Source organism: Ambystoma mexicanum, chromosome 11 (genome assembly GCF_040938575.1).
Source record: "Ambystoma mexicanum isolate Mex_15411 chromosome 11, UKY_AmexF1_1, whole genome shotgun sequence".
NCBI lineage: Eukaryota > Metazoa > Chordata > Amphibia > Caudata > Ambystomatidae > Ambystoma > Ambystoma mexicanum.
The window spans coordinates 942,569,738-942,593,672 of NC_090934.1; the positions used below are offsets into that span (position 1 = coordinate 942,569,738).

Genomic DNA, 23,935 nt, shown 5'->3' on the forward strand with positions numbered 1-23,935 from the left:
TAGTTTTATGTAAAGTATATTTAAACAGGAAACAAATTATAAACTTTGATATTCTTAGAAAGATGTGTGCTGGTCATGTTACATTATTGAATTCTCTCATCTTGGAAGATAGTTCAAAGAATTAAATGATGTCCATTGATTTAATTGTATGAATGAGTATGTATGAGGTATACAAGGCTGTTTTATGCTAGTCACTTAAAATATTATGCTCTCCTTTTTAAAATGTGATGGAATACTATTTGTGGATGTTTTCATTTTATTGTATATTTGAAAACATATATAAATAAATATATAATAATGTGATGGCATATACATGTGTAAGACATTAGAAAATTAACACGTGCACTTTATGTGACTAATTGTAGACAATGGGGCTTTCCTTTTTTCTTTGGCATTTCAGAGTAAACATTTGGTGAATAATAATGGTCTTAGCCTTCCCAGGATGCAGTTTCATAAACAATGGGATGAATATGTAATGTGAATGATAGGTTAGAACAACTGTGAGTGATTCCCCATGGGAGCAGTTTTGTTGTATGGTGCTTAGTGTCCAGGAGGAACATATAGCACTTGCAAATAGCTGAGAGAAAGACTGCAATCGATAATATGTTCATCAGAGTAAAACAGCACTCCACACGCTTGAGTTTCAAACCGTGCTACATATTTTCTTTTAGAACTATGAGTACTAACCCTTTTCTGCCAAAAAAATACGTTCTAATAACTATGTATAAGAAGGATTTACATACTACGAGATCATTGTAATTCCTGCAGCCCAAGGGCAAGCAGTGCATTATTTCTGCCTCCAGGTGGCACAGTCATTTTCAAAGAAAAGGGAGAAAGATTCAATGCCTGTTCTGACTCCATTTTTGACCTTTGATCTATACAAGAATGCCTGAATGAGTGTCACAGTGTTTCATTTGCAAATGTTTTAACCAGCAAAATAAGGGGAAATCGAAAACGTTTTCACTTTGTATGCTGAAAACTTCTCCAAAAGTTGCCTTTTACAGTATAGTAAGTAAGCTAGCCATCAAATTACACTTTTTCCACTCTCCTTTTAATTTATATACCAAACACTATAATTTTATGAGCAAACCAAGTATCTTCTGTTGTTACAATAGGAAGTGTATTTACATGTGTGAAGTGCGCTTAGAAAATAAGTATTGTGTATGCATAATTTTCCCCCAAAATGTCGATTTTGTCAAAGGAAAAAGAAATGTTTTTCTATGATTTTCAAAATTTCCAGAAACGTTGCATTACTACTCGTGCAGTGCATTTCCAGTAATAAACTTAGCTTTCTCAAAAATGGCAGTCATTTCTGCATCAGTGTTCTGCACAGTAAGATAACAATCAGTGGACATGCCCCGAGTTCACATTTACATCACAGTTTTTAAGCGTCAGAAGAATCAATACAATTCCAAGTGCCTCTACTCTGGTAGACTTGAAAGCAAGGACCCCCCTGTTTCGGCCTCCACAACACAGGTTCTAGTGGCAGACAGGGGGTATACAAGACCACTTACATTACATTAGAAGCAGGAGAAAGGAAGAACTGGATGCATGGCATAGATAGGACTTGCTGTGCCCACATATCTTGAAAATGTCAATTCTAGCGATAAAGTTATGCTAATCCTTATTAGATCACTTGCCAGAATGATCCACCATATTCGAGCTGAGGCAGCTCATGCCGGCTATCACACGCATGTTGAGCTTCATTTACCAAGTGTTTTTCAGTGGGGTCTGCATTAGAATTTAACCTAGGTACTAGGGTGCAAACATCTATGAAGGTGATTGTTAATCAATATTGTCCACAGTGGAGGCTTGTGTACCCAGAAAGACCCCAAAACGTTTTAAAAAAGGAGCCAGAAAGTCAGACTTTTTTTTAATCAATAAGAAGCCATCCACCCATCTCACTCACCATTGACATTAAAGGTATCTGAAGCTCTGGATATATTCAGCAAAGGTTTCTAGGTATACAAGAATCCCAAGATTTAGATAGAAACCAAATTTGATGCATGGAACATAGGCAATTAACAAAGTACATCATACCCGCCAGTCACATGCTAGGAATGGCAAATCAGAATCTTATTTCCACAGTTTTTTATCCTTGTGAACTTCAGCCAATGGTCTACAAATTAATATGCCCCAGTATGCACCATTATAGTTCACTACAATCCCGGCTTTTCCCCAATGAACAATTCCTCTCTCCCTACATGCCACCCAAAAAAACAGTGTTTCCTGCCTTGGTGAAATCGTACCGTCATTGTGCGCACAGTCCAGCCCATTCAAGTGTGCAAATGTCCCCAACTCACTTATGCAATTAGAGCAATATCTTCACTTACATTCTTTATTGTTGTACGAGTTGGAGGAAGTATTGTGGTTGTGAAAGGACATTTCTCAGTGAAGTTTTGAAGGTGGCACGCAGTGTTGCAAATGACGTAACCACAGTCATTGGGGCCTGTCTGGTTGTAAACACGATCCCCTGTAACCAATCATATGCACAATTAAAACAGGGAGGCAGGATGCATAGAAAGCAGGTTATACAGCCACTACATCCCAAGCCCTCATGCAAATTCTTCCCAGCCCAGCAGCTACCATCGATTAGAAATCTCAAAAGGTGCAGTACATTTTGAGGTGTCGTCATCCACCCATGTCACGTGGGAAGGGACACGTCAGTTCCTGTTGAATGTTGAAGAAATAAAGACGTGTTGACTGACTCTCTTGCCCTCGCCTCTCTGTTCATGGTGAATGCGTTGCAGGCCTGCATGGTAGAGATTGAGTCATGCACGACTCTACACATTTCCTACTAAAAACCTCTTTCCTCTAGCATAGCTCTCCTCTAGCAAGTTTCCCAGTTCCATCACGGAATTCTCAAGCCATCCTGATTTTTCCATGGTATGCTGGTACTTGGATTTTCGTTTTTCCCATTGTAGCTATCGGCTACAAGTCCCAGGGCCAGAATGCATTGGGAAAACCAGAACTGACTCCTGGTGTCATGAATAGAACTAGGAAATGTGAAGCTGTGCTCTAGTTATATATTCTAGGTGCCAAAGTGAATCGCCCTCCCTATCCCACGCCCAATCTCCTCCCCCTTCTTTTTTCCTCTCACGACTCACAAACATTTTAAATATAAGTGCCAGGTCATACAACACCAAATAAATAAATAACGCTGTCGCAAGGGCCTCACACGATGGCTGCACCTTACTCTACCATAGCTTGCAAATGCAGTTGGTTCATAAGCCTAAATGAGTTTAGCCTGAAACAGTAAATTACTATTTTGTTTAGCTAATATTCCAGATGCATTGCGTCAGGCTTCCCTCTCATATTTTATCTACTACTGGGAGAACTAAGATGGGTAAGCTCACACCTTAGAATTAAAAGTGAGTTTCCGGAGATCGCTAGGGGGACATAGCAAGATGGCCTTGGAGGAGCTGAGCTCTGCCCCCGCCCACACCAGCTATACATTAGGTGTTCCCCTCGATGGACTAACTAACGGGCACCCCCGGAGTGCTGACAACAGGGAGCACACGCTGCAGCGCTTACCGGCACAGTGGATGAAAGCAGGGGCCTCGAGCAAGAGGAGGCGCCCCGTGTAAAAGAGGCTCCTGCCGCATGTCGGTGTGGGCGGAGTTGGCCAGACGAAGTTGCCGTGGGCAAGAAGGTAAAGATGTGAGGCCGCCCGGGGGTGGCCGTTGCGCAGCGGAGGTTTGAGGAGCCCACTGCAGCACAGGAAGTGGCCCTGTGTGCCTGTCAGGGTGAGCGGGGTGTCTCTGGGAGGTAGCTGTGGGCACGAGAGCAGTGTTTGGGGGCCCCCCAGGGCAACTGCTGCTGAAAAAATGGAGAAGTTGCCTCTCGGACCGCAACACATGGGCAGCAACAGCAGGGACCCCAGGAGAGTGCCACAGAGCCCGGGCCGACGTGCAGTGATTAAGGCAGAAGCCGAAGAAGGATAATGGGCTAGGAGGTGGCGTGGAAGGCTCCACGCCCCTACTCCTAAGGTGCTGTGGAGGCTGTGGAAGGCGCGGTGCACACCCGCAGCTACTGTGGAAGCCCAGGCTCTGTACTGGTTGGCCTGAGGAGGGGACCCAGGGCCCATGAACAGTGGATGGTGGAGGCTGGCCCAGAGGAGCCCTGGAGATGCCAGTGGGGAGCAGTACCGACTGGGAGTGAATGGCGCTTATGGGCACTTGGTGGTGGGGACACCCCAGGACTGGTGGCAACAAGCTAGAGGTTGGGCGGGCCAGTGGTCTCTTCTTCAGGGGGGGTCTGGTAAAATCTCTGGAGGCTGATTTTTGGAGGCCGGGTGCACAGGATCAAGACTCTCATTGCGGCAAAGCTCTGGAAGATGATGTTTGAGCAGGTGTAGACAGGAGGGCTTGGAGAAGGTGAGCCGGAATATCGCAGTGTGAGTCATCATGAGGTAGAGGTGCAGTGTGTGACGAGCCGCATGCAGCTCTGCTGTGCCTGGGAGTGAGCCGTGGCGAGAGGCCAGGTGGCGGACACTACACCTGAGGGCGGAGGCGGCTGGAGTATCACTACGCACCCCTGGTTGCGCAGCGGGACAAGTTGGGAGCTCAGCTACTATTGCCTCTGGCAACAGGAGTGGAACCATGGACATCCCGACGATAATGGCAGAGCTCAAGGCCTTCAGGGCAGAGGTACAATCATCGCTGGGTGGCATCACTGAAAGAGTTTTAAAAGTGGAAGATCACGTGGAGATCCTGGAGCACAATCAGCGACCCGCAGACATTGCAGATGTGGGCCTCGAGGTGCAGGTCAAAGAGCTTGAAGGTAGAGAAAGAGAGATGCGGTACAAGCTGGATGATGTGGAAAACAGAGAGAGGAAGAACTATTTGCGGATATGGGGTCTCCCTAGCAAGGAAGGGAATTTGCCTAGAGACCTGGAGCTTCTGTTGGCCTGAGTACTGAAAAAGCTCATGGGAAGTCGTTTGACAGGGAGATCTGCTTCGACAGGTCCACCGAGGTACAGGAGTGACGACCGGACCCAGTTCAGTGGTGGCAAAATGCCTCCACTTTAGAGACAAGGAAGATATTTTGCAGAAGGCACGGGAGAGTGGCTTTTCCTGGTAGGCATCAGCCAAACAATAGCATTATCTATTTGAATTTTCCTTTAGTAAAAGAGCTTGTCCTGTCACAGCGAGATGGCCTTTTGCACCTAAGGTTTGACAATGCGCAGGTTTATATGGAGGAGGGGGGGGGTTCTCTGGGCCGAAGAGAACATTTGAGAATTGTGGTGCGATCAGCGGACAATGTGAGGGAAACTGGGATTGGTGGAGGATCAAAGATGTGAGAGCAAAATAGATTGGGCTGCCGTTACATCAACTTTGTGGCAGAAACCAGTCCCTTAATCATCCAAAATATGGAGGCACAGAGCAGAGAGCGATCTCCCTGTGCCTAAAATCCTGGAACAACCGTGGGAGTAGCCACCTCTTTACTACCCAACTTGTTTGGCCAATTTAAGCAAGGCCAATTGTATCTGTTTGCAAGAGACTTGGCTGACAGCAGTACCTATTTTGGATGGTTTTAAAATGTTCTCTCAACCGGCTAAAGCTAGTGCTGGGAGGGAGGCGGTCAGGGGGCTTGCTTATTGCGGTGGAAAATGCTTTGGGCATTAGTTGCTCTGCCATTGAAAATTTACCCTTTGGTGCCCAGGGGGTGGATATTTCATCCCGGGATGGTAGAGTGAAGATCTTGATTGTCAACATCTATTGGCACAAGGGTATCTCAGTGATTGATTCCTTTGTTGAGAAAGTGTGCTACTTTATTGAAGAATGGTCTGCCAGATATCCCAATGGTAGAATATTAGTCATAGGCGATCTGAATGCCGATTGTGGAGTCAACAATACTACATGGGAATTGTGTGACTTGCCTTTGGAGTCTATAAGTGCTACTCCTAAACGCCAAGCTGGGAAAACATGGTATTTGGGATTAGGGGCACTTGGATTGCAGCCTCTGGCAGGGAAGTCGTGTTCTCAAACCAACGATTCAGATTGGAATACCTGGCATAGAGGGAAAAGCTCTTCTCTATTGGACTATACATGTAGATGATTACCTGATGAAGTGTTGTCTGTCTTTTACAGTGTCGAAGAATGCATGGAGTGATCCTTGCATTCTGACGGTAGCCTTTGACATGGTACTAACTAATGAAGATTTCAGACGTCAGCTGCAGGTATAATATGACAGGTTATTTATAACGTGCTTAATACCCAGAGGTTTCTAAGCGCAGACCCGGGAATCGAACCTGTGGTGCTGCGTGTCGTCTTGTGTCCAAGGCGAGCATGTTGCCCCTGAGCTATCCTCCCAAGACCCCAATGCAGCAGGGAATGCTATCAGATGGACTGATTTAAATATTAATAACCTGAACCAAAATGTAAGGGCTATTATGAATATAACCACCCTTGAGTGGAAAATTAACAACTTCAACTTCAATGTAATTGAGATCCAGAGGCTTATTGGTGAGTTAAGTTCCTGGGATTTGCTCTAGGATGGGAACAAAAGGGAATAGGTCTGCTAGACATGCCCATTGCTATAATAGTGATTTAGCCTCTGCAAAATCCAGTATGAGGAGGGAGCTGAGACACACTCGGGGATTGAATTTAGATGGGGTTACCCACCTTCAGCTTATTAGAAAAATCAAGCAGAAGTACAAAATTTACTGCAAATCAGTAAAGCATAACCTGTTGCAGCGGGATGCAGAGACTAAGCTAGGGGTACTGATTAATGCTCAGTTGAGCTCCTTTTGGTCTCTAGTTAACTGTCAAGACCCTAATTATGCTGTTATCCAACTAAATGTGATCCCATAGTCGGAGTGGATCATGTTCTTTGAAAGTAGATTTGGCTCTTTATCGAAGGATCCCATGGTGGAACAGGGGACTATTGGGATGTCAGATATTAGTAAGTTGGAACCGTATTTAGAAATCTCTACTAACCACATCCTGCTAAAAAAATGTAACAAGTCCTGTGCACCTGGGCTCAACGGTTTAAGGCCGGCCAAAACTCTTCGGCCAATCTATTGTACTTTGAATTTAAAGATATTATCCAGACAGGAATTACTCCATCTTCCTGGAGTACGGCCCAGTGGTCCCGATCTTTAAGTGTGGAAGTAGGTCTGATCCCAAGAACTATTGGCCAATTTCCTTAATTGATGCCGACTGCAAGATCTTTTCAGCCTTCTTACTCACCCATCTGGAAGGGTGGACCTTGACAGTACACCCCCTAAATTGACTGCAGACAGGCTTTCGGAAGGGTCATTCCACTAACATTTATGGGCTAGTGGTTAAATGTATCCAGGAAGACTCGTGGCAGAGGTCCAAGGGATGCACTTATATGGCCTTGATTGCCTTATCGGCCGCATTTGATTGTGTAGACAGTAACAGACTCTGGACCAAATTGGCAGCATGGGGAATGCCGGCTGGTTTCCTGAGGCTCATGAATGGGGTATATGAAAACTGTGGGATCCAAGTACGATTAAGTCAAAAAGGTGATATCGCTCAAAGAATCTGCTCATATCGGGGGGTCAGACAGGGATGTGTGCTAGCGCCCTGGTTGTTTAATCAATATATGTCCGATTTTGAGATCAGTCTGGCCGAAGGAGGGCTGATAGCCCCTAAAGTTGGGCAGTCTAAAATAGCCTGGCTGGCCTATGCAGACGACTTCTTGATTTTTGATTCCCATTGCTAGGTTGCTAAACATATTTGCTGGATATGCTAAAGAGAACTGCCTTATTATTAATCCTAAAAAAACGAACATTCTGGCACTGAATAGGTCAAGTAAGAAAAGTAAACATACTATGGGGCATATTGAAGAGACGTCTGTCAAGAATTCTACGGGCGTTGTATACCTGGGATTCCATTTTGCAGTGCATAAAGGTTTAAAACTGATGCCCTGATGCAAAAGGCTGCGTTGTTAAGAGTCCCATATGTTAAAAAATCATCGTAAATTCGGTAGGTTCTCTTTGAAGCCTGCCATAATGTTTTTTGAAGGAAGGATCGTGCCTAAAATAACTTATGGCCTCGAACTGCAGTCTGATAGAATATCAAAAACAGAAAGCAGGTTATGGAGGGGGATCCTTTGCGTTCCAAATGCGAGTGCAAAGTCCTTTCAGCCGGCGACGAAGGCGACGGGAAGAAAACAGGCAACACCAAGGGTTCGTTGAGGTGGAAGTCCGACGGCACCTTGGGCATGAAGGAGGGGTGCGTCCTGAGCACTACCCCCGTGTCGTGAAAAGTCAAGTACGGGGGCTTGCAGGAAAGGGCCTGGATCTCTCCCACCTGTTGTGCAGAGGTGATGGCCACAAGAAACGCTGTTTTCCACGACAAGAACTTCAACAGAGCTGAGTGCAGAGGCTCGAACGGAGGTCCCATGAGCTTGGTCAGCACCACGTTGAGCTCCCACGCCGGGGCCGGAGCCTTCACCGGCAGGAACGATCTGAACAGTCCCTTCATGAATTCTTTCACCAGACGATGAGACCACAAAGACGTCCGTCCTGTGGTTCTGGTGTATCGGGAGATCGCAGCAAGATGAATCTTGATGGAAGCGTGCGCCAGTCCAGCCTTGGCCAGCGTCAGCAGGTACGGCAGTACTTGAGGAGCCGTAATCCGTAGAGGGTTAATCTTCTGTGCGTGGCACCAGACAGAGAACCTCTTCCATTTGTGTCCATAGCATTTAAGAGTTGAGGACGCCCTGGCCTTTGCAAGAACCTCTCTGCCGTCGGCCGGTATGTCGTAACCTCCAAACTCTAACGCTGCAGGAGCCAGGCCTGCAAGTTCAGCGACTTCGGGTCGTGATGGAGGATGGCGCCTCCTTCCCTGGAGAGAAGATCCGCATCCACTGGCAGCTTGTTTGACGGGGGCGCTGACAAGTCCAGAAGGTCCGGGAACCATATCTGCCTCGGCCACGCAGGTGCGACGAGGATCATCCTGCACTGTGACCTCTTGAGCTGGTTGATGAGCCGGATCAGCAGCGGCAAAGGAGGGAACGCATATAGGAACAGGCCCTCCCAGGGGAACGAGAAAGCATCGCCCATGCTCCTCGGCTGGGGAAACCTGCTGGCGAACCTCCGGCACTTGGAGTTCGTCGCCATCGCGAACAGATCGATCTGGGGTGTGCCCCACTGTCGGAAGAGGTGGTCCACTAGATCCTGTCATAGTTCCCACTCGTGGCACGAGCGCAGCTCTCTGCTGAGCGAGTCGGCGATGGTGTTTTTTATTCCTGCCAGATGAAACGGCACCAGAAACATCCCTTGGGCGACGGCCCAATGCCACAGATCCTGCGCCTCCTTGGACAGGGCTGGGGATCTGGTACCGCCCTGCTTCCTGATGTAGAACATGGTGGTGGTGTTGTCGGTGAAGATCCTCACCACCTTGCCCTTGAGGGACGGAAGAAATTACCTGAGGGCCCAAAACACTGCACGGAGTTCCAGGACGTTGATATGGAGGGACTTCTCCGTCGGCAGCCAAAGGCCCCTCGCGTGCAGATTTTCGGTGTGTGCTCCCCACCCTTCCAGGGAGGGATCCGTGGTCACTGTCTTCTGGTGGCCCGGGATCTGGAAGTCCATGCCCGCCGTCAGATGCGCGCGGGTGCCCCACCACCGGATCGCTCATCAGAAGCTCTCGTTGAGTGTGATCCTGTCCTCGAAGCTGCCCGTCGTCTGGATCCAGCGAGCATCTAGGAACTCCTGTAACGGGCGCATCCGAAGCCTGCACAGGCGGATGAGATAAATGCAAGAAGACATCATTCCGAGGAGGGATTTGATGGACCTCACCCTGGCCGCGTCCGCAACCAGCATCCGCTGCACCTTGCCCAAGATGGCCCTCGTCCTTTCCTCTGACGGAGAGGCCAGAAGCGCCACTGTGTCGAGCTTCGCTCCCAGAAACAGTGAGTCTTGCGCGGGCACCAGGTGGGACTTGGCGTAGTTTATGGAGAATCCCAGGTCCGTGAGTAGTTGGACGCTCCTCGCCGTGTGCTCCACGGCGAGCTCCTTTGTCTTTGCTCGGATGAGCCAGTCGTCCAGGTAGGGGTAGACGTGGATCCCCTCCAGGCGCAGCCGCGCTGCCACCGGTGCGAGGCACTTGGTGAACACCCTGGGTGCCGACCTGAATCCGAAGGGAAGGGCTCTGAACTGGTAGTGACGCCCTTGGACCACGAATCTGAGAAACTTTCGGTGTCCCTTTAGGATGGGGATATGGAAGTAGGCATCCTCCAAATCCAACGACGACAGGAAATCGCCCTCCTCCAGCTGACCCAGGACGTGCTGGAGGGTGACCATCCGGAACTTCTGTGTCTTGATGAATTTGTTCAGTCGTCGTAGGTCCAGGATGGGACGCCATCCTCCTGTCTTCTTCTTCCCGAGGAGGTATCTTGAGTAAACTCCGGAGCCCCGAAGCCTCTTTGGGACAAGCTTGATGGCGCCTTTCTTGAGCATCGCCTTTACCTCCAAGAGAAGTTGAGGGACGTGATGTTCCTTCCTGGCCACGGGGGGGACGCGCGGGCACTTCTTTAGAAACTCGAGCGCGTGACCCTGGGCCAGGGCGTCCAGCACCCAACGGTTGGTGGAGATGGACTCCCACACGCTGACGTAGTTCGCCAGCCGGCCTCCCACCGGAATGCTTCGATGGGGGCCCGACCCCACGGCAGGTTCAGTCCTGCTTCGACAAGGCTTTGCCACCTTGTCCTCCCTGGCGATGACGGCGGGGTCCGCCCGACTTGCCTCGTCCCCTGTAGGCTTCCTGTGACGACGAACAGGCCGCTTGATGGTAGGTGGAATATCCGCCGCCGGAACCTTTGGAGGCACCCTGCTTGCCTCCGGCGCTCCGAAAGGGTGGCCGTCGTTGCTGGAGAACACCAAGAGCCCGGGCCGTCTCTGTGTCTGTCTTGATGGCTTGTAGGGAATGGTCCACTGTTTTCCCAAACAGGTTGCTCCCGTCGAATGGCATGTCAAAAACTCTGGTCTGCACGTCCTGCAGGAAGTCCGTTGCCTTGAGCCATCCACGCCGTCTAAGGCACACGCCGTTGTCCAACTGGCGAAAACCAGTGTCAGCGATGTCCGTCGCTATCGTAATGGCGTGGTCCGACGCCACTTCTCCTTCCTGCAAGATCTCTAGGGCCTCCGCCCTCTTGTCATCCGGTAGGAAGTCCAGCAGGGGGGCGATCTTGTACCACAACTCCCTGTCATAGCGGGCTCCGATGGATAAGGCGTTGGCAGCCTTAATCGTCGTAGCTGCCGATGAGATGACTCTGCGTCCCACCGTGTCCAATTTCTTTCCCTCGCCGTCCGGTGGGGAGGTTGACGTAGAGGCCGAAGCCCCCCCCGCTTTCTTCCTGGCTGCCGCGGAGACGACCGAGTCCGGGGTCGGCTGTGCCCGAAGGCACAAGGGGGCCGCGTCCGGGACCCAGTACTTCTTCTCGTAGCGATCCCTTCTCGCAGGCGTTGTGGATGGGTTCTTGAGGAGGGCGAGACCCTCATCCCAGATATCGTCCAGTAGAGGTACAGCGAGGACCGTCTTCCTCTTGGTCTCGCGCCGTTGATAAAGGAAACCTTCCTCCTTCTCTTCCGGGCAGAGCTGGAAAAGCTCGAATGCCCTGGCGATCATGGCATGAAACGATCCAATCTTGTCGGGCGGGGAAGCCCGGGGAGGAGGTGACGACTGAAGATCCTCGTCGTAAACCTCGTCGTCTGTACCCGTCGCGGCCGTGTCCGTCCCTGTATCATCCCCACGGGTCGTGGACGGGGAGGAGGGCTGAGCAGGGCGCGATGGTTGAAAAGGAGGTGGAGGATGAATCCTTCTTCTCTTAGGAGGAGGGCTCCCAGAAGGGCCTGGCTCCAGGTACCCCATCGGGAGCGGTTCCTCCATTGGTGGTAACGGCAATCTCGTCCTTATCTCCGAGCATAAGGACTGTATAGCCAACAAAATGGCCGCCGAGTTGTCTTGCGGCACTGGTTGAGGGGATTCCGACGGGCGGTCAGGAGCCTCGTCGGCACCCTCGACGTTCTCGTCGTCTCCTACGTCGGGATCCCTCCCGACGGGCTGGTCTTCTTCCACGCCAATGCGTGGCTTAAGACTTCGATCAGCTCCTCTTCAGAGGTTGAGACCGAATCCACGACAACCTCCTGCCCCCCCTTTTTCTTCTCCGTCGGAGGTTTCACCGGGGTCCTGTCGATGGGCTTGAAAGAGGACTCCCTCCGCGATGGCAGGGAGACTCTGAGCCCCGATGTCGCCTCCACTGGTGTAGCCTCCACAGGCTGAGCCAGGGCCGCCGCGACTCTCTCGATAGAGGCCTTGGCAAGGTGGATCAAGGCTTTCACCACCTTAGGTGCGCTCACTGCCTTCTCCTTGGGGGGAGGGTCACCGCCTCGCTCCCCCTCCGATGGGGCCTTCGAGCTCGACCGGGGTCTCTCCAGGAGCTTCGCCGGGTGCTCGGCCTTCCTCTTACCCGAGCCAGAGCGTTGGCTCGTGGTTGATGGTGCCGGGGAGGATGCGCCCTGCCTGGCAACCGTAGAGCCCGACCGTTCGGCGCTCCCGGTGCCAGCGGACTCCCGGTGCTTGGCATTCTGTTGGACCCCTGTCGCCGGGGCGCCCTCAAAGGTCTTAGAAGACCGCTCGGACTTCTTCTTCTTCTTCCCGCCTGACGGGCTCTTCCCTTCCAGCCAGTTGGCGAAACGCAGATGGCGGTCCTTCATGGTCCTCTCCGACATATTGCCGCAAAACGCACAGTCCTTCTCCACGTGCGTCTTGTCCTCATGCAGGCAGTAGAGGCAAAGGGAGTGTTCGTCCTCCTTAAAGACATTCTGAAGCTGGCATCCAGGGCAGACCCTGAACAGCTTTCCGGGCGTCGAGCTTCCCTTCTCCTGGGCCATGTCCGAGATGGGCCTGAGAAACTTCTGGAGTCCTCCAAAAGCGTGGCTCGACAAAATCTTCACCCTTGAGGGGCATAGAGGAATCTGACATGGGTCCCCGTTGATCGGATAAAGAAACGGTGGAGCTTGAGGCTCTTTTGACCGAAAAAAGAGAGGATTTTCCTATGAAAAAGCGCAAAAACGCACTACAGCTCGAGAGCAATAGCACGAGGATCCCAACACATGAACGTGCGGTAAAAATCTGAAGATGGCTGCCAGAGGCGGGGCTTAGGGAGATGGCAGTCATTGGCTGTGGTCAGTATGACACAGAGATCAGTGATTGGTTACTACTACGAAAGACAGATCAGAAACGAAACTGATTTTTCTTTACCGAGGATTCCCAGCCTGACGACGGGGAATATTCATGAGCATGTGAATCCATGCCAGACCCCATGCTGGAGAATAAAATAAATACAAAAAAGAAGGCACGGGAGGAGGACGACCTGGACTGGGAAGGGGCCTCCATAAGAATTTTCCAAGACTTGTTGACTTATACTTTGGGACAAAAGAGGAAATGTAGGCCCCTAACAAAATGGCTGCAGGAGGATGGGGTGCACTACCGGTGCCAGTTCCCATTTGCCCTCTCTTTCGAATATGGTGGGGAACATTATGAACTTAAGCAAGGGGAGGAGGCAACCCAGCTACTGGCAAAGCTGAAAGAATAGAAGGAAGGAGCTACCCAAGAGAGAGATGGCCAACGCAGGCTGCGGGAGTGTTTTAATAGTGCTTTTGAGCAGGAAAGGGCTGCCGGAAGGAGACAAAGGCCAGAAAATAAAAAAAAACTCCAGGTACAATAGTCAAAGGCCCCTGGATGAAGCAGGGATGGGGGAGCTGTCTGTTGGCTGTTTAATTCTAGTTCAGCAGGGAAGCGAGGGTGGGGGGATTTGATGAAGTTTGTTATGTTGGTGTTTGGCAGGGTGACAGACTATGTTACCCTAGTGTCCTGGGCAAGCCCGGGTTTCTCTGTGAGTTGGTGCATGGTGCCCCAGATAGGTGTCACAACCTGAGGATGTTCAATATGTTTTTTCAGATGGCGGGGAGGGGGGAAAGGGTACGGGAAGCATGCATTACTTTGCCACAGCCGCAATGGGGTATTACCTTGCCTACAAGGGGCGATTAAGGGGAACGAATGCACAAGGAAAATGGTTAACTGGAGGGCTGCCACACTGAATGTGAAGGGGCTGAACCCCCTGAATAAAAGGTCTCCGACGGCAAACCTGTTCCGTAAGGCCCAGTTGGCGGTGCTGTTTTTACAAGAAACCCACTACAGATGTGAAGGAGCGAGGTCTGAAGGGGTTGAATATTGGGCAAGCATACTGGGCCTTGCACAAGACCAGGAAGAGGTAGGGAGTGGGGATTGTGCTGTAACATTCTATGCAACTGAGGGAGTTCCAGGTGCAGAGAGCATTTGGGGGTCAGCTGGCAGCCATTAATGGCCTTCTGCAGGGGAGAAGGCTTACATTAGTGTCCTTATATGCTCCCAACCCAAATCAATTGGCTTTCCTGAAGAGGATGTTTATGGTATCAGATGACTGGGGTGAGGGGCCAACATTGGTGGGAGGTGCCTAAGATGTAATTGCAGACCCGGCCATACAGAGGTGGTCAGTGAGAAGGGACCAAGTCAAACCACAGGGGAATGAACATAAGGCCTTTGCAGAGCTACTCAGGGACCACTTTTGGACTGATGTTTGGAGGTCCAGGAACACTGAGGCGGGTGGTTATACCTTTTTCTCACCCACACACCAAACTTATATGAGATTTGACCTTCTGCTCATCCCCCTGCAACAGGAGGCAATGGCGGCAGCACCAACGGGGGAAGCCATGACCTGGTCCGATCAGGAGATGGTCACCATGGAATGGTGGGTGGAGTAGGGGAGGCAAGGGCCGCCGAGATGGAGATGTAACAATGGACTCCTCAGAGGCCCCGTTTCGGGACTATCTGCAACAGGAGATTGGCCACTACTTTGAAACCAATGTTACAGGGAAGGTGCAGTGGAAAACGGTGTGGGAGGCAGCCAAGGCAACATTCAGGGGCCTGCTCATAAAGGAGGAAGCTAGGAAAAAAGAGATAGGGCGCTGGTAGAGGGGAGGCTGCGGGAGGACCTGAGGGGGATGAGAGCGCAGTTAACGCAGCTGGGGGTGGATCGAACAAAGCTGCTGGGAGAAATGCGCAACAAGAGGCAGGAGTTACACTCACTGTTGATTGGAGAAGTGTTGAAAAAGATGTGCTATGCTAAACAGCGGTTTTATGAAAAGTGGGACCGGGAGGGGACCCTGCTGGCCAAAAGGGTGCAGGAGCGTAGAGAAGTGTTGCCCGTATACGGGAGGTAGGTCGGAACCTAGTTGGTGGTCATGGTAGTATTCCGGATTGTTTCGCAGGTTACTATGAAAACTTCTATGCCCAGCCCACTGAGGAGAGGGAGGAGGACATACAGGAGTATCTTGAGGGGCTACCCATCCCGCGACTGTCCGGGAGAGAAAGGGCCAAGTTGGAGGCAGATATTACAGGGAAGGAGGAACTACAGGCTATTGGTCACATTAAACCTGGTAGGGCTCCGGGAGAGGATGGCTAAACTTCAGGCTTTAATGAACAGTTCCAGGTGCTAGTGGCAGGGCCCCTGGCCAATTTGTTTAATTCCATTCAGAGCGCTGCCAACATCCCTCCTACCTATCTGGAAGTGCTGATAGTTTCTGGAAGTGCTGATAGCGGTCATTCCCAAGCAGGGCAAAGACCCCACGTACTGTGCCTCATATAGGCCTATTTCATTACTGAATATAGACGCTAAAATATTCGCAAGGACCAGACAGGTTTATTCAAAACAGACAAGGCTTAGACAATTTGCGTAAGACCATCCATATACTGAATGCCTCAGAGGTGAAGCCAGGGGAGCAGGGGATATTTGGTTCTCTTCCTCGATGCCGAAAAGGCATTTGACCGGGTCAAGTGGTAATTTTTTAAGGAAGCCCTGGGGAGAATTGGTATGGGCCCTCTTTGGATGGGATAGATCTCGGCTTTGTACTCTGCCCCACGGGCTAGAATAGTGGTGAATGGAGGGATGTCGAGGGCACTGTAGCTGCACAGGGGTACCAGGCAGGGGTGTCTTCCCTCGCCCTTGCTTTACGTACTGGTGATGGAGCCATGGGTGTTTGACCTGCGGGGGAGCAAGGATATCGCGGGCAGTCCAATTGGGGGGCGGGAGTACAAGGTGAGTTTATTTGCGGAGGATGGCCTGCTCTATCTCACGAAACTGCGAGTCGCTCTCCCCGCCCTCCTTCGGGATCTCCAGTGATGTGGAGAGTTGTCGGGGTTTAAGGTAAATCTCGACAAATCAGTGGAGTTTTTGGCAGGAGGTTGGAGTCGGGATGACGGGGACTTCGTGCTGGAAATGGGTTTTAGGACACAGACAGAGGGGTTCCGGTATCTAGGGATCAAAATCACGAGGGACGCTCAAGATTTGTTTGACAAAAACGACCCCCTGCTCTGGGATAGGATACAACAGGATTTCCAGCAGTGTGGACAGCTAAATCTCTCATAGGCTGCCCGTTTAAATTGTGTTGAGACGACGGTCCTCCCCAAGCTGCTGTTTCTGTTCCAGATGCTTCTGACAGTGAGCCTGCCCCCTTTTTTGGCCAATGTCCAGAGGGCTCTCCTCTGGTTTCTGTGGGCAGGTGCAAGACACTTGTCCTCCCGAAGGATGAGGGGGTGAGGTGGGTCTCCGACCTGATGGCACATTATAATGCAGCGCAATTGCGAATCATGGTGGACCACCTAGACTCTGGCACAGAGAAATAATGGGTGCGTATGAATAATGTGGTTCTGGCGCTGGTCACGTTAGGTGAGTGGTTCTGGGGCATGCAGTGGGACATACCCCAGAGGGTGCTGATGCATCCCGTTTTGGCAGCCTTTTGGTCAGTGTGGTGCAAAAGCGGTGCACACGCTGGCTGTCAACATGGCCCTCCCCACTCAGCTGCATATGGGTACCACCCCTGTGAAACCTCATAGATGAGCTGATGCACTTTCAGTCCTGGTATGAGGTGGGTCTCTCAAGGGCGGGTCAGTTATGGGAGGAGGGGAGATTCGTCTCCTTATTCAGGCTAGAGGATTGCCTTCACATGGGGAAGCGCTCAGTGTTCCATTATCTACAGCTCAAGGGGGCAATGACAGGCCTGAGATGGAGGGGAAAATCGTAGGGACCTTACCCCTTTCGAAAAGGTTCTGTTGCAGAGCACAACCATCAATAGCTAAAATATGTGGGGAGTTGCGTAAAGGCGACCTTGTTGATACTCTGCCGGTGAGGGCGAAATGAGCCAGAGATCTGCCGATGGACATCACCGACCAGATGTGGACGGCGATTTGTAGGAGGGTAAAGAAGTCTACACTATCCTTATAATATAGAATACAGGCATTCAAATGCATCCATCACTGGCATTATCCCCCGGCAGCGCTGGTCAAAATATATACGGGGGTGGAGTCGAGGTGCTGGCGTTGTAGAAATGTGCAGGGTGATTATTACCAGATGTGGCAAGGGTGTTCCCATATCCAGAGGTATTGGACTGAGGTCCTTTATTGGCTCAGAGGCCTGGATGGGGTGCAGGGAAAGCTATTAAAGAGTTGGCTGCTGTTTGGGGTGGATGTGGAGGAAGAGGAGACCGGGGAGGAGGGCCACATGGTAAGCATCCTGCTAATTGCAGCGTGAGGTTGCGTGGCACAGTTTTGGAACCAAGGGGGCATACCCACTGAGCAGGAGTGGGTGCAGAAAGCACAGACCATATGGCATGGAGTACCTCAAGCATTTACTTGATGAGACACGCATGGACATTGAGGGAGTTTAGTTGTGCATTGGTGCTATAAAATTACAGTAAACTTGATTTTAAAAAAAAGTGAGTTTCTGTACCGCACATACAATTATTAAAAAAACACAGGTCCTACAGAAACTTGGAGTGTGGACTCAATACCTTTAGTCAGACTGAATTTCATCTAGCGAGCTGGAACACGCGGGGTTCCAACACATTCACCTCGAAGAAAATGAAAAAGATCCTTTTCCAACACATGGATGTGGTCATTTTACAGGGAACTTGGTTAGTGAACCCAGTAGCTGTGGAAGGATATACTGTGTTTGTGCAACCGGCTCTCCAAAAATCAAAGGGTAGGCCGGCAGGGGGGCTCTTAATGGCATTTAAAAATACAACAATTGGTAATGTCAAGGAGATCGCCTCTGACAACATGGGTATTCAAGCCTGGGTTTTTTCAATCAAGGGGCAGCAACAAGTCTTCGAGATGATAACATTAAATATTTATTGGAACCCCGCCTGTTCCAAAATCCAAGTCTTCATGGAAAATCTGTCAGTGCTGTTGGAAATTATTAAATTATCGTTTGGGGGAGCCCATATAATCCTGAAAGGGGATTTAAACTCACAATGCATTACCTTGATAAAGGGTCAAGTAATTCTGAAATCACGAAATGTATCTGAAAATGGGAGAAGGTGGGTGGAGTTCTTGAGTAGTTGGGGTTTGAGTATGACCAATGGGTCATTAACAGGGGAACAACAGGATACTACAACATGGTCCCGAGGGAATTCCAGTTCAACATTAGATTACATTTTTTTGTCGGCAGACTTGTTCACCAGAAAGGTTTATTTGAGGATTAAGGAGGATGGAGGGAGTGACCACTCCTGTTTAGAATTAACATTCACATATATAACCTTGAGTCACCCAGATAAATATACTCATAAAGTGACAAGTAGAAAAGCAAAATTGAGACTGTTAAAGTATAAACTGGAGGGGGGAGCATTGAATGATGCATTGGCACTGATTCCAGAGAAATCCTGGCAATTGAATTGTAAGTCTGAAAATGTTGTCAGGTACATTTGGTCTATATGCCCACCAAGTAGGGTAGGAGGGATGAAAAATCAGGTGCACTTTCATACTTTTGATGAGGAGACATGGATGAAAAAAAATCCCCAAACCAACAGAAGAGAAAGCCAAAGTCCTCAACCCTTAGTATGAAGGAACAGAGGAAAGAGGTGAGAGCCCTAACGCAGGTTTATAAATATTGGTCATCTAGCAGAAGAGCGCAGCGTCTTCAGGAGGATGGTGAAGCAATGCTAAAAATAATTGGGAATGGGGACGTGAGAAACTTTTGGTCTATCATTCACCAATTGGAAGATCATCCTAGCAAAGCTAAATGCAACCTGGTTTATGAGGTAGATTGGGTTGAATATCTGTCAGCCAATTTCGCAATTCCGGAGGGGGGGGGGAATCAATAACACAATAAAAGAAGATGTTGGTGGGATCTGATAATTGAGGAACAGATTGTGGAGGGCCTGATTGTATCCTCATCGAGCTCGAAAGTGGCGGGCCCCAATGGCCTTACTTGCCAGGTCCTGAAGAGCAATAGTACATTTTGGGCTAAATTGTTATGTTGGCTGTTCAGAGACATCTTAAATAAAGAAAAATGTCCACCGTCATTGAAATCGGCCCTGATCATTCCTCTTTTCAAGAGGGGCAATCGGTCACTTCCGGAGAACTATCGGCCGATTGCCCTCCTTGACATAGACAGTAAGATCTTCATGAGAATCCTCCTTGTAGAACTCGAGGGATGGGTAAATCGAATAACATTTCATCCAAATATTAAACGGGCTTCAGAAGATGCCTTTCGACTGCAGTAAATGGGGTAACCCTGAATCTACTGAGTGAAAACACAAGAAATAAATGAGAAGCACACCTTTATGGGGCGTGGGTGGACTTTTCCAAAGCCTTCAACCAAGTCCATAGGGGACTCCTCTGGGCTAAGCTTAAGAAGTGGGGCATACTGGACGGTCTACTTTCTATGCTAATAGAGCTACATAAAGATACAACCATAAGTGTGAGATTGGACAATGAAGGTCATCTTTCTGATTCCATCAAAGTAGAACGTGGTGTTCTCCAGGTTTGCTTGGGAGCCCTGTTATTTTTCAACCTCTATCTGGCGGATATGGGGGATCTTTTGGCAGGGGCGGCCTTAGCTAGTCCAACAATCAATGGTAATAAGATCTTTTGGTTGGTATATGCCGACGATGTGGTCCTGCTTGATAACACAGCAGTGGGGCTACAGCGCCTCTTAAACATACTGGGAGAATATGCCATAGTGAATGGGCTATCAGTAAACCCACTGAAATCAAAAATCATGATTTTTAAACATGTGAATAAAAGGGTAGTTCATTCCAATTGGGAATTGGTGGCCAAGCCATCCCAAGAGTGGAAGAACTACTGTACTTAGGATATAAGGTTTACTCGGCCCCCTGTGTCAGCAAAGTGGAGGAAGAGGTCAAGAGGAAAATAATGCAACTAGTTGCACAAATGAGGAAAGCCCTCTCGTAGTTCTGTAGATTCTCACTTATTCCCTTGATCAAATTCTATCTGGTCAAAGTTGTGCCTGTTATTCTTTACGGTCTGGAGACCAATCCATCACTGTGGTCGGTGGACTGGGAAAAACTTGAGGGCAGGGTCTGGAAGAGTGTTTTCACTCTCCTGATGAGTCTCCCCATAGCAGGTGTGAGATTCGAACTGGGTTTGAAATCATTGAGGATCCAGGCCGAATGGAAATTGATTTCATTTTATTGGCTCATTGCCACGAGCCAGGAACATTCTTTATATGGTGACATCAGGTGTCATCTTTCCATGGGTAGGCATAAGATGCTCTCGGCACTTGAAGAAAGAACAAAAAGGGTCATCGATAGAGCAGACTCTGATATTGAAACCTTGATGTGCAATCCCATGAAGGTAAAAAAGGCTTTGGAGACGTTGTACTGGATCCACACTATAGAGTCGATGCTTTCTCGGTCCCTCTACAACTCCTTTATGCAAGTGGATAAGAAACTAGGGGTCCTTCCGAGATACCTGGTGAAGTTTCCAAACTGGAAAATTCGGAAAGACTTCATGGGAATAAGATTGAATGTATCACACACTGGGGAGATTCTGCATAGTAGAGGTCACAGACATAACGCAATGAAATTGTGTAAGTTATGTACAGACCCAGGAAAACAATCCCTTAAACATTTACTGACAGAATGTGAAGGCACGTGGTCTTTTAGATCAATATTGTTTGCTAAATTCGGAATGGGGACTGAAAGCTTGCTGCCTGACCTCTTTTGGGATAGGTTGATTTCGGGTTATGAAACATCACCGACAATAGCCCTAGCACAGGTATTGATTAGATGTGAAATTATGACTTGATTGGAAAGATTTTATGTATTTAGATGCCTACTTTGTTCTTTTCTCTTTCTTCTTTTTTTTCTTTCTTCTTGTTATATTTGTTTACTCTTTTTCCTTTCTCCTTTGTTCCTTTTTTCTTATATCATTCCATTTTAAATGTTTTAAAAAGAAGTTTTGATTGCCACTTTTAGATTATCAAATATGTTATTTTGTGTTATTCTAGATTTCTTTTGTATTTTTCACAACTGTTTTGTAAAAGGTTTTAGTAACCAAATACAATTAAAAAAAGAAAAAAAGAAAATACAGCACCATGTTAGAGTAAAACGCACTAAAGCTTGACCTAAAATAGTTTTTTGCTGCTTCTTTTTCCAGCATGCTGAAGCAGATCTGTCTTATGATTAACCTCTCTTCCTGATCCCGTCTTTGCTCCCTTAATGCATTCTTTGGATGTCTTTTACCATTCCTTTCTGTTTTTAGATAGGTTCCCCGTCTCTCTGTCCGCTTTCTTTCTGGATCTCTCTCTCTCTGGTCCCTTTAAACTCTGGGTTTGTTTCACTAATTCTTTCTTGCTGCTTCATCCCACCTAACTTCTTTCTCTAAGAGTCTCCACTTTTCGATCCGCTCTCACCTATTCTCTTTGTACAGGGTGTGGTTCTTAGTCTCTCCCTTCCCCCTGTCTCTATGGTGGCCCCTCACTCCTCTCAGACTCTCTCTCATTCTTTCTGGGGCACGCTCCACCATTATTTCTCTAAGTGTCTCTTATGCTTGCTGAGGTTTTCGTATTTATGTTCTTTCTCACTGTGGCTCTCTCTCTCCCATCGCTCTTTCTTTGGGGGCCCCTTAAACTAAGCTCAATTTCAGTGAATTAATTTAGCTGTTTTTCTAAATCTCTGCCAGATTGTATTTCTCTTTCGTTCTCTCTGAAATGTTGCTCTCTGAGGCTCTTTATCACTTTATTGCCCTGGGTTTCTTTCTTGTTCTCGATCTTTCACTCATATTTTCTGTCTCTCTCGCTATCTCTCTCTTCCTCTCTTATTTATTTCGTTTTTTCACACACTCTGGGTCTTACGCTCTCAATTTCTTCAGGGTTTGCTCACATTCTCCTACGAGTTTAGACGTACAGCCTCTCTGCCTGGGCCGTTTGCAGTTCTCTCTCTATCTCTCTCTCTGATCCGCTTACAGTTCTCCCTCTCTCTCTACCTCCCTCTCCGTCTCTCTCTCTCAGTCTTTTACAGTTCTCGCTCTCTGGGCCTCTTACAGTTTTTTCTCTTTGGGCCTCTTACAGTTATCACTCTGTCTCTATGTCTCTTACAGCTCTCTCTCTCTGTGCACCCATTAGAGTTCTCTCTGTCTCTCTCTCTCGCTCTCTCGCTCTCTCTCTCTTTGAAGAAGGGCAGTGTGAAGTCTGAATTTTTAACCTAGCAAAACCCATGGGACAGTTTAAGTAGAGCTTGACTTTTCCAATGTCAGGTGTGAAATAATTAACAATTCCTGGCATTTAGGCAAATAGAAAAGAAAAAAAGGTATGTTTAAAAAACTTGTTTTTTGCATGTCTGTGGAAATGTGTGTGTATACTTATGTGTATCTGCGTATGCAAGTTCGGGATCAAAGGCCACATTTTTTTGGTCGCAGAGCGGCATGATGCAAACTGGGGGCAGTGCAGCAATATACCGAAGCACATTAAAGGATTATATTGGTCTACCAGAAGCATGAAAGGGGTGCAGCTTGAACATATATTGTTTGAGATTGGTCTTCTTTTTCGTTGGGCAGCAGCAGAATGAAAATGTGTTTTACAGTGGCAGTGCTGTCATATATTGATGAAACTACCCTCATTACTTCCTTTGGATACATCCAACATGAACGGCGGACAGATCTCATGATCTGAGTTTGGCAGAACCTGCTTGAAAGTGGAGTAGTATTGTTGAGACAGGTCTCATAGGTATTCTTTAATAGAGGGGCAGGGGAGTGAACATCAACCCATGTTTCAAAATGCTCCTGTGTACTGTTTTTGTCGAAGCATCTATTGCAGTGTTTCATGTGTTGCTCTGCAGACCCCAGTGTAAATTCTATGGATTGTTACCCAAATGTTCTAAAATGTAAGCGTAAGTGCAAGGTTCAACCCATGCTTTTAAAAGATTTCTATGGGGAAGAACCATCAAAAGCCTTACGGGATAAGATCCAGTGTGCTTGCCCAGGCCAACTAAGGGAAACCCTTTAAACCACTCCACTTTACAACTTCACTAGCTGCCACTGCTCTAGGCTGTCGGCAGTAGCTGTATTGTGGGAGTGGGGCCTAGAAGCTCTGGAAGATGGCTGGTTAAGTCTTGCTTCCTTAATTGAACACACATTAGGATGACATGACTCCCCAATCAAAAAGAAAAGGTCTTCCCACTCCTACTGCACTTGCTACTCTCTTCTCTAAATGTTGTGCTCCTGCCATTTCTCTCATCTCTCTCTCTCTGTCTACTCCCTATAACTGAGCTTCTCACTCTGTGTCCCTAACTCTCCTCACTTTCTCTATGTCTTGCCAACTATCTCTCACTCTTCTCAGTTTTCCTCTCCCTCTCTCTCTGTCGCACCATATTTTTCTCTGTCTCTCTCTGTATTTATTTAGCAACACCTATGCATTAAGCCAAAATACTGAAAGGTAAGCACAGTTCCAATATCAACACTGTTACAATGACTTAAAAGGGAGGAGGGGGCAATTTTATATACATTGTCTTGCAGTGTTATAAGGCAGTCCCAGCCCACAGTAAGTAAACCTAATGAGCCCACTCCCTGTGCTAAAACAATTGTTCACCCAAGTCCAAGGTGAGTAGCCCAGTTAGGCTACT

The 23,935-nt window shown here is 48.5% G+C and overlaps 1 protein-coding gene across 1 annotated transcript in view; it reads right to left on the reverse strand.

Annotated features, from left to right (window-relative positions):
- The window catches only part of LOC138505078 (mucin-5B-like), a 2,064,041-nt gene that overhangs the window by 887,134 nt on the left and 1,152,972 nt on the right, over positions 1-23,935 (reverse strand). The window contains exon 27 of the mRNA XM_069625397.1: positions 2,334-2,473. Within this exon, the coding sequence (XP_069481498.1) occupies positions 2,334-2,473 (140 nt within the window). The remainder of the gene's footprint in view (positions 1-2,333; positions 2,474-23,935) is intronic.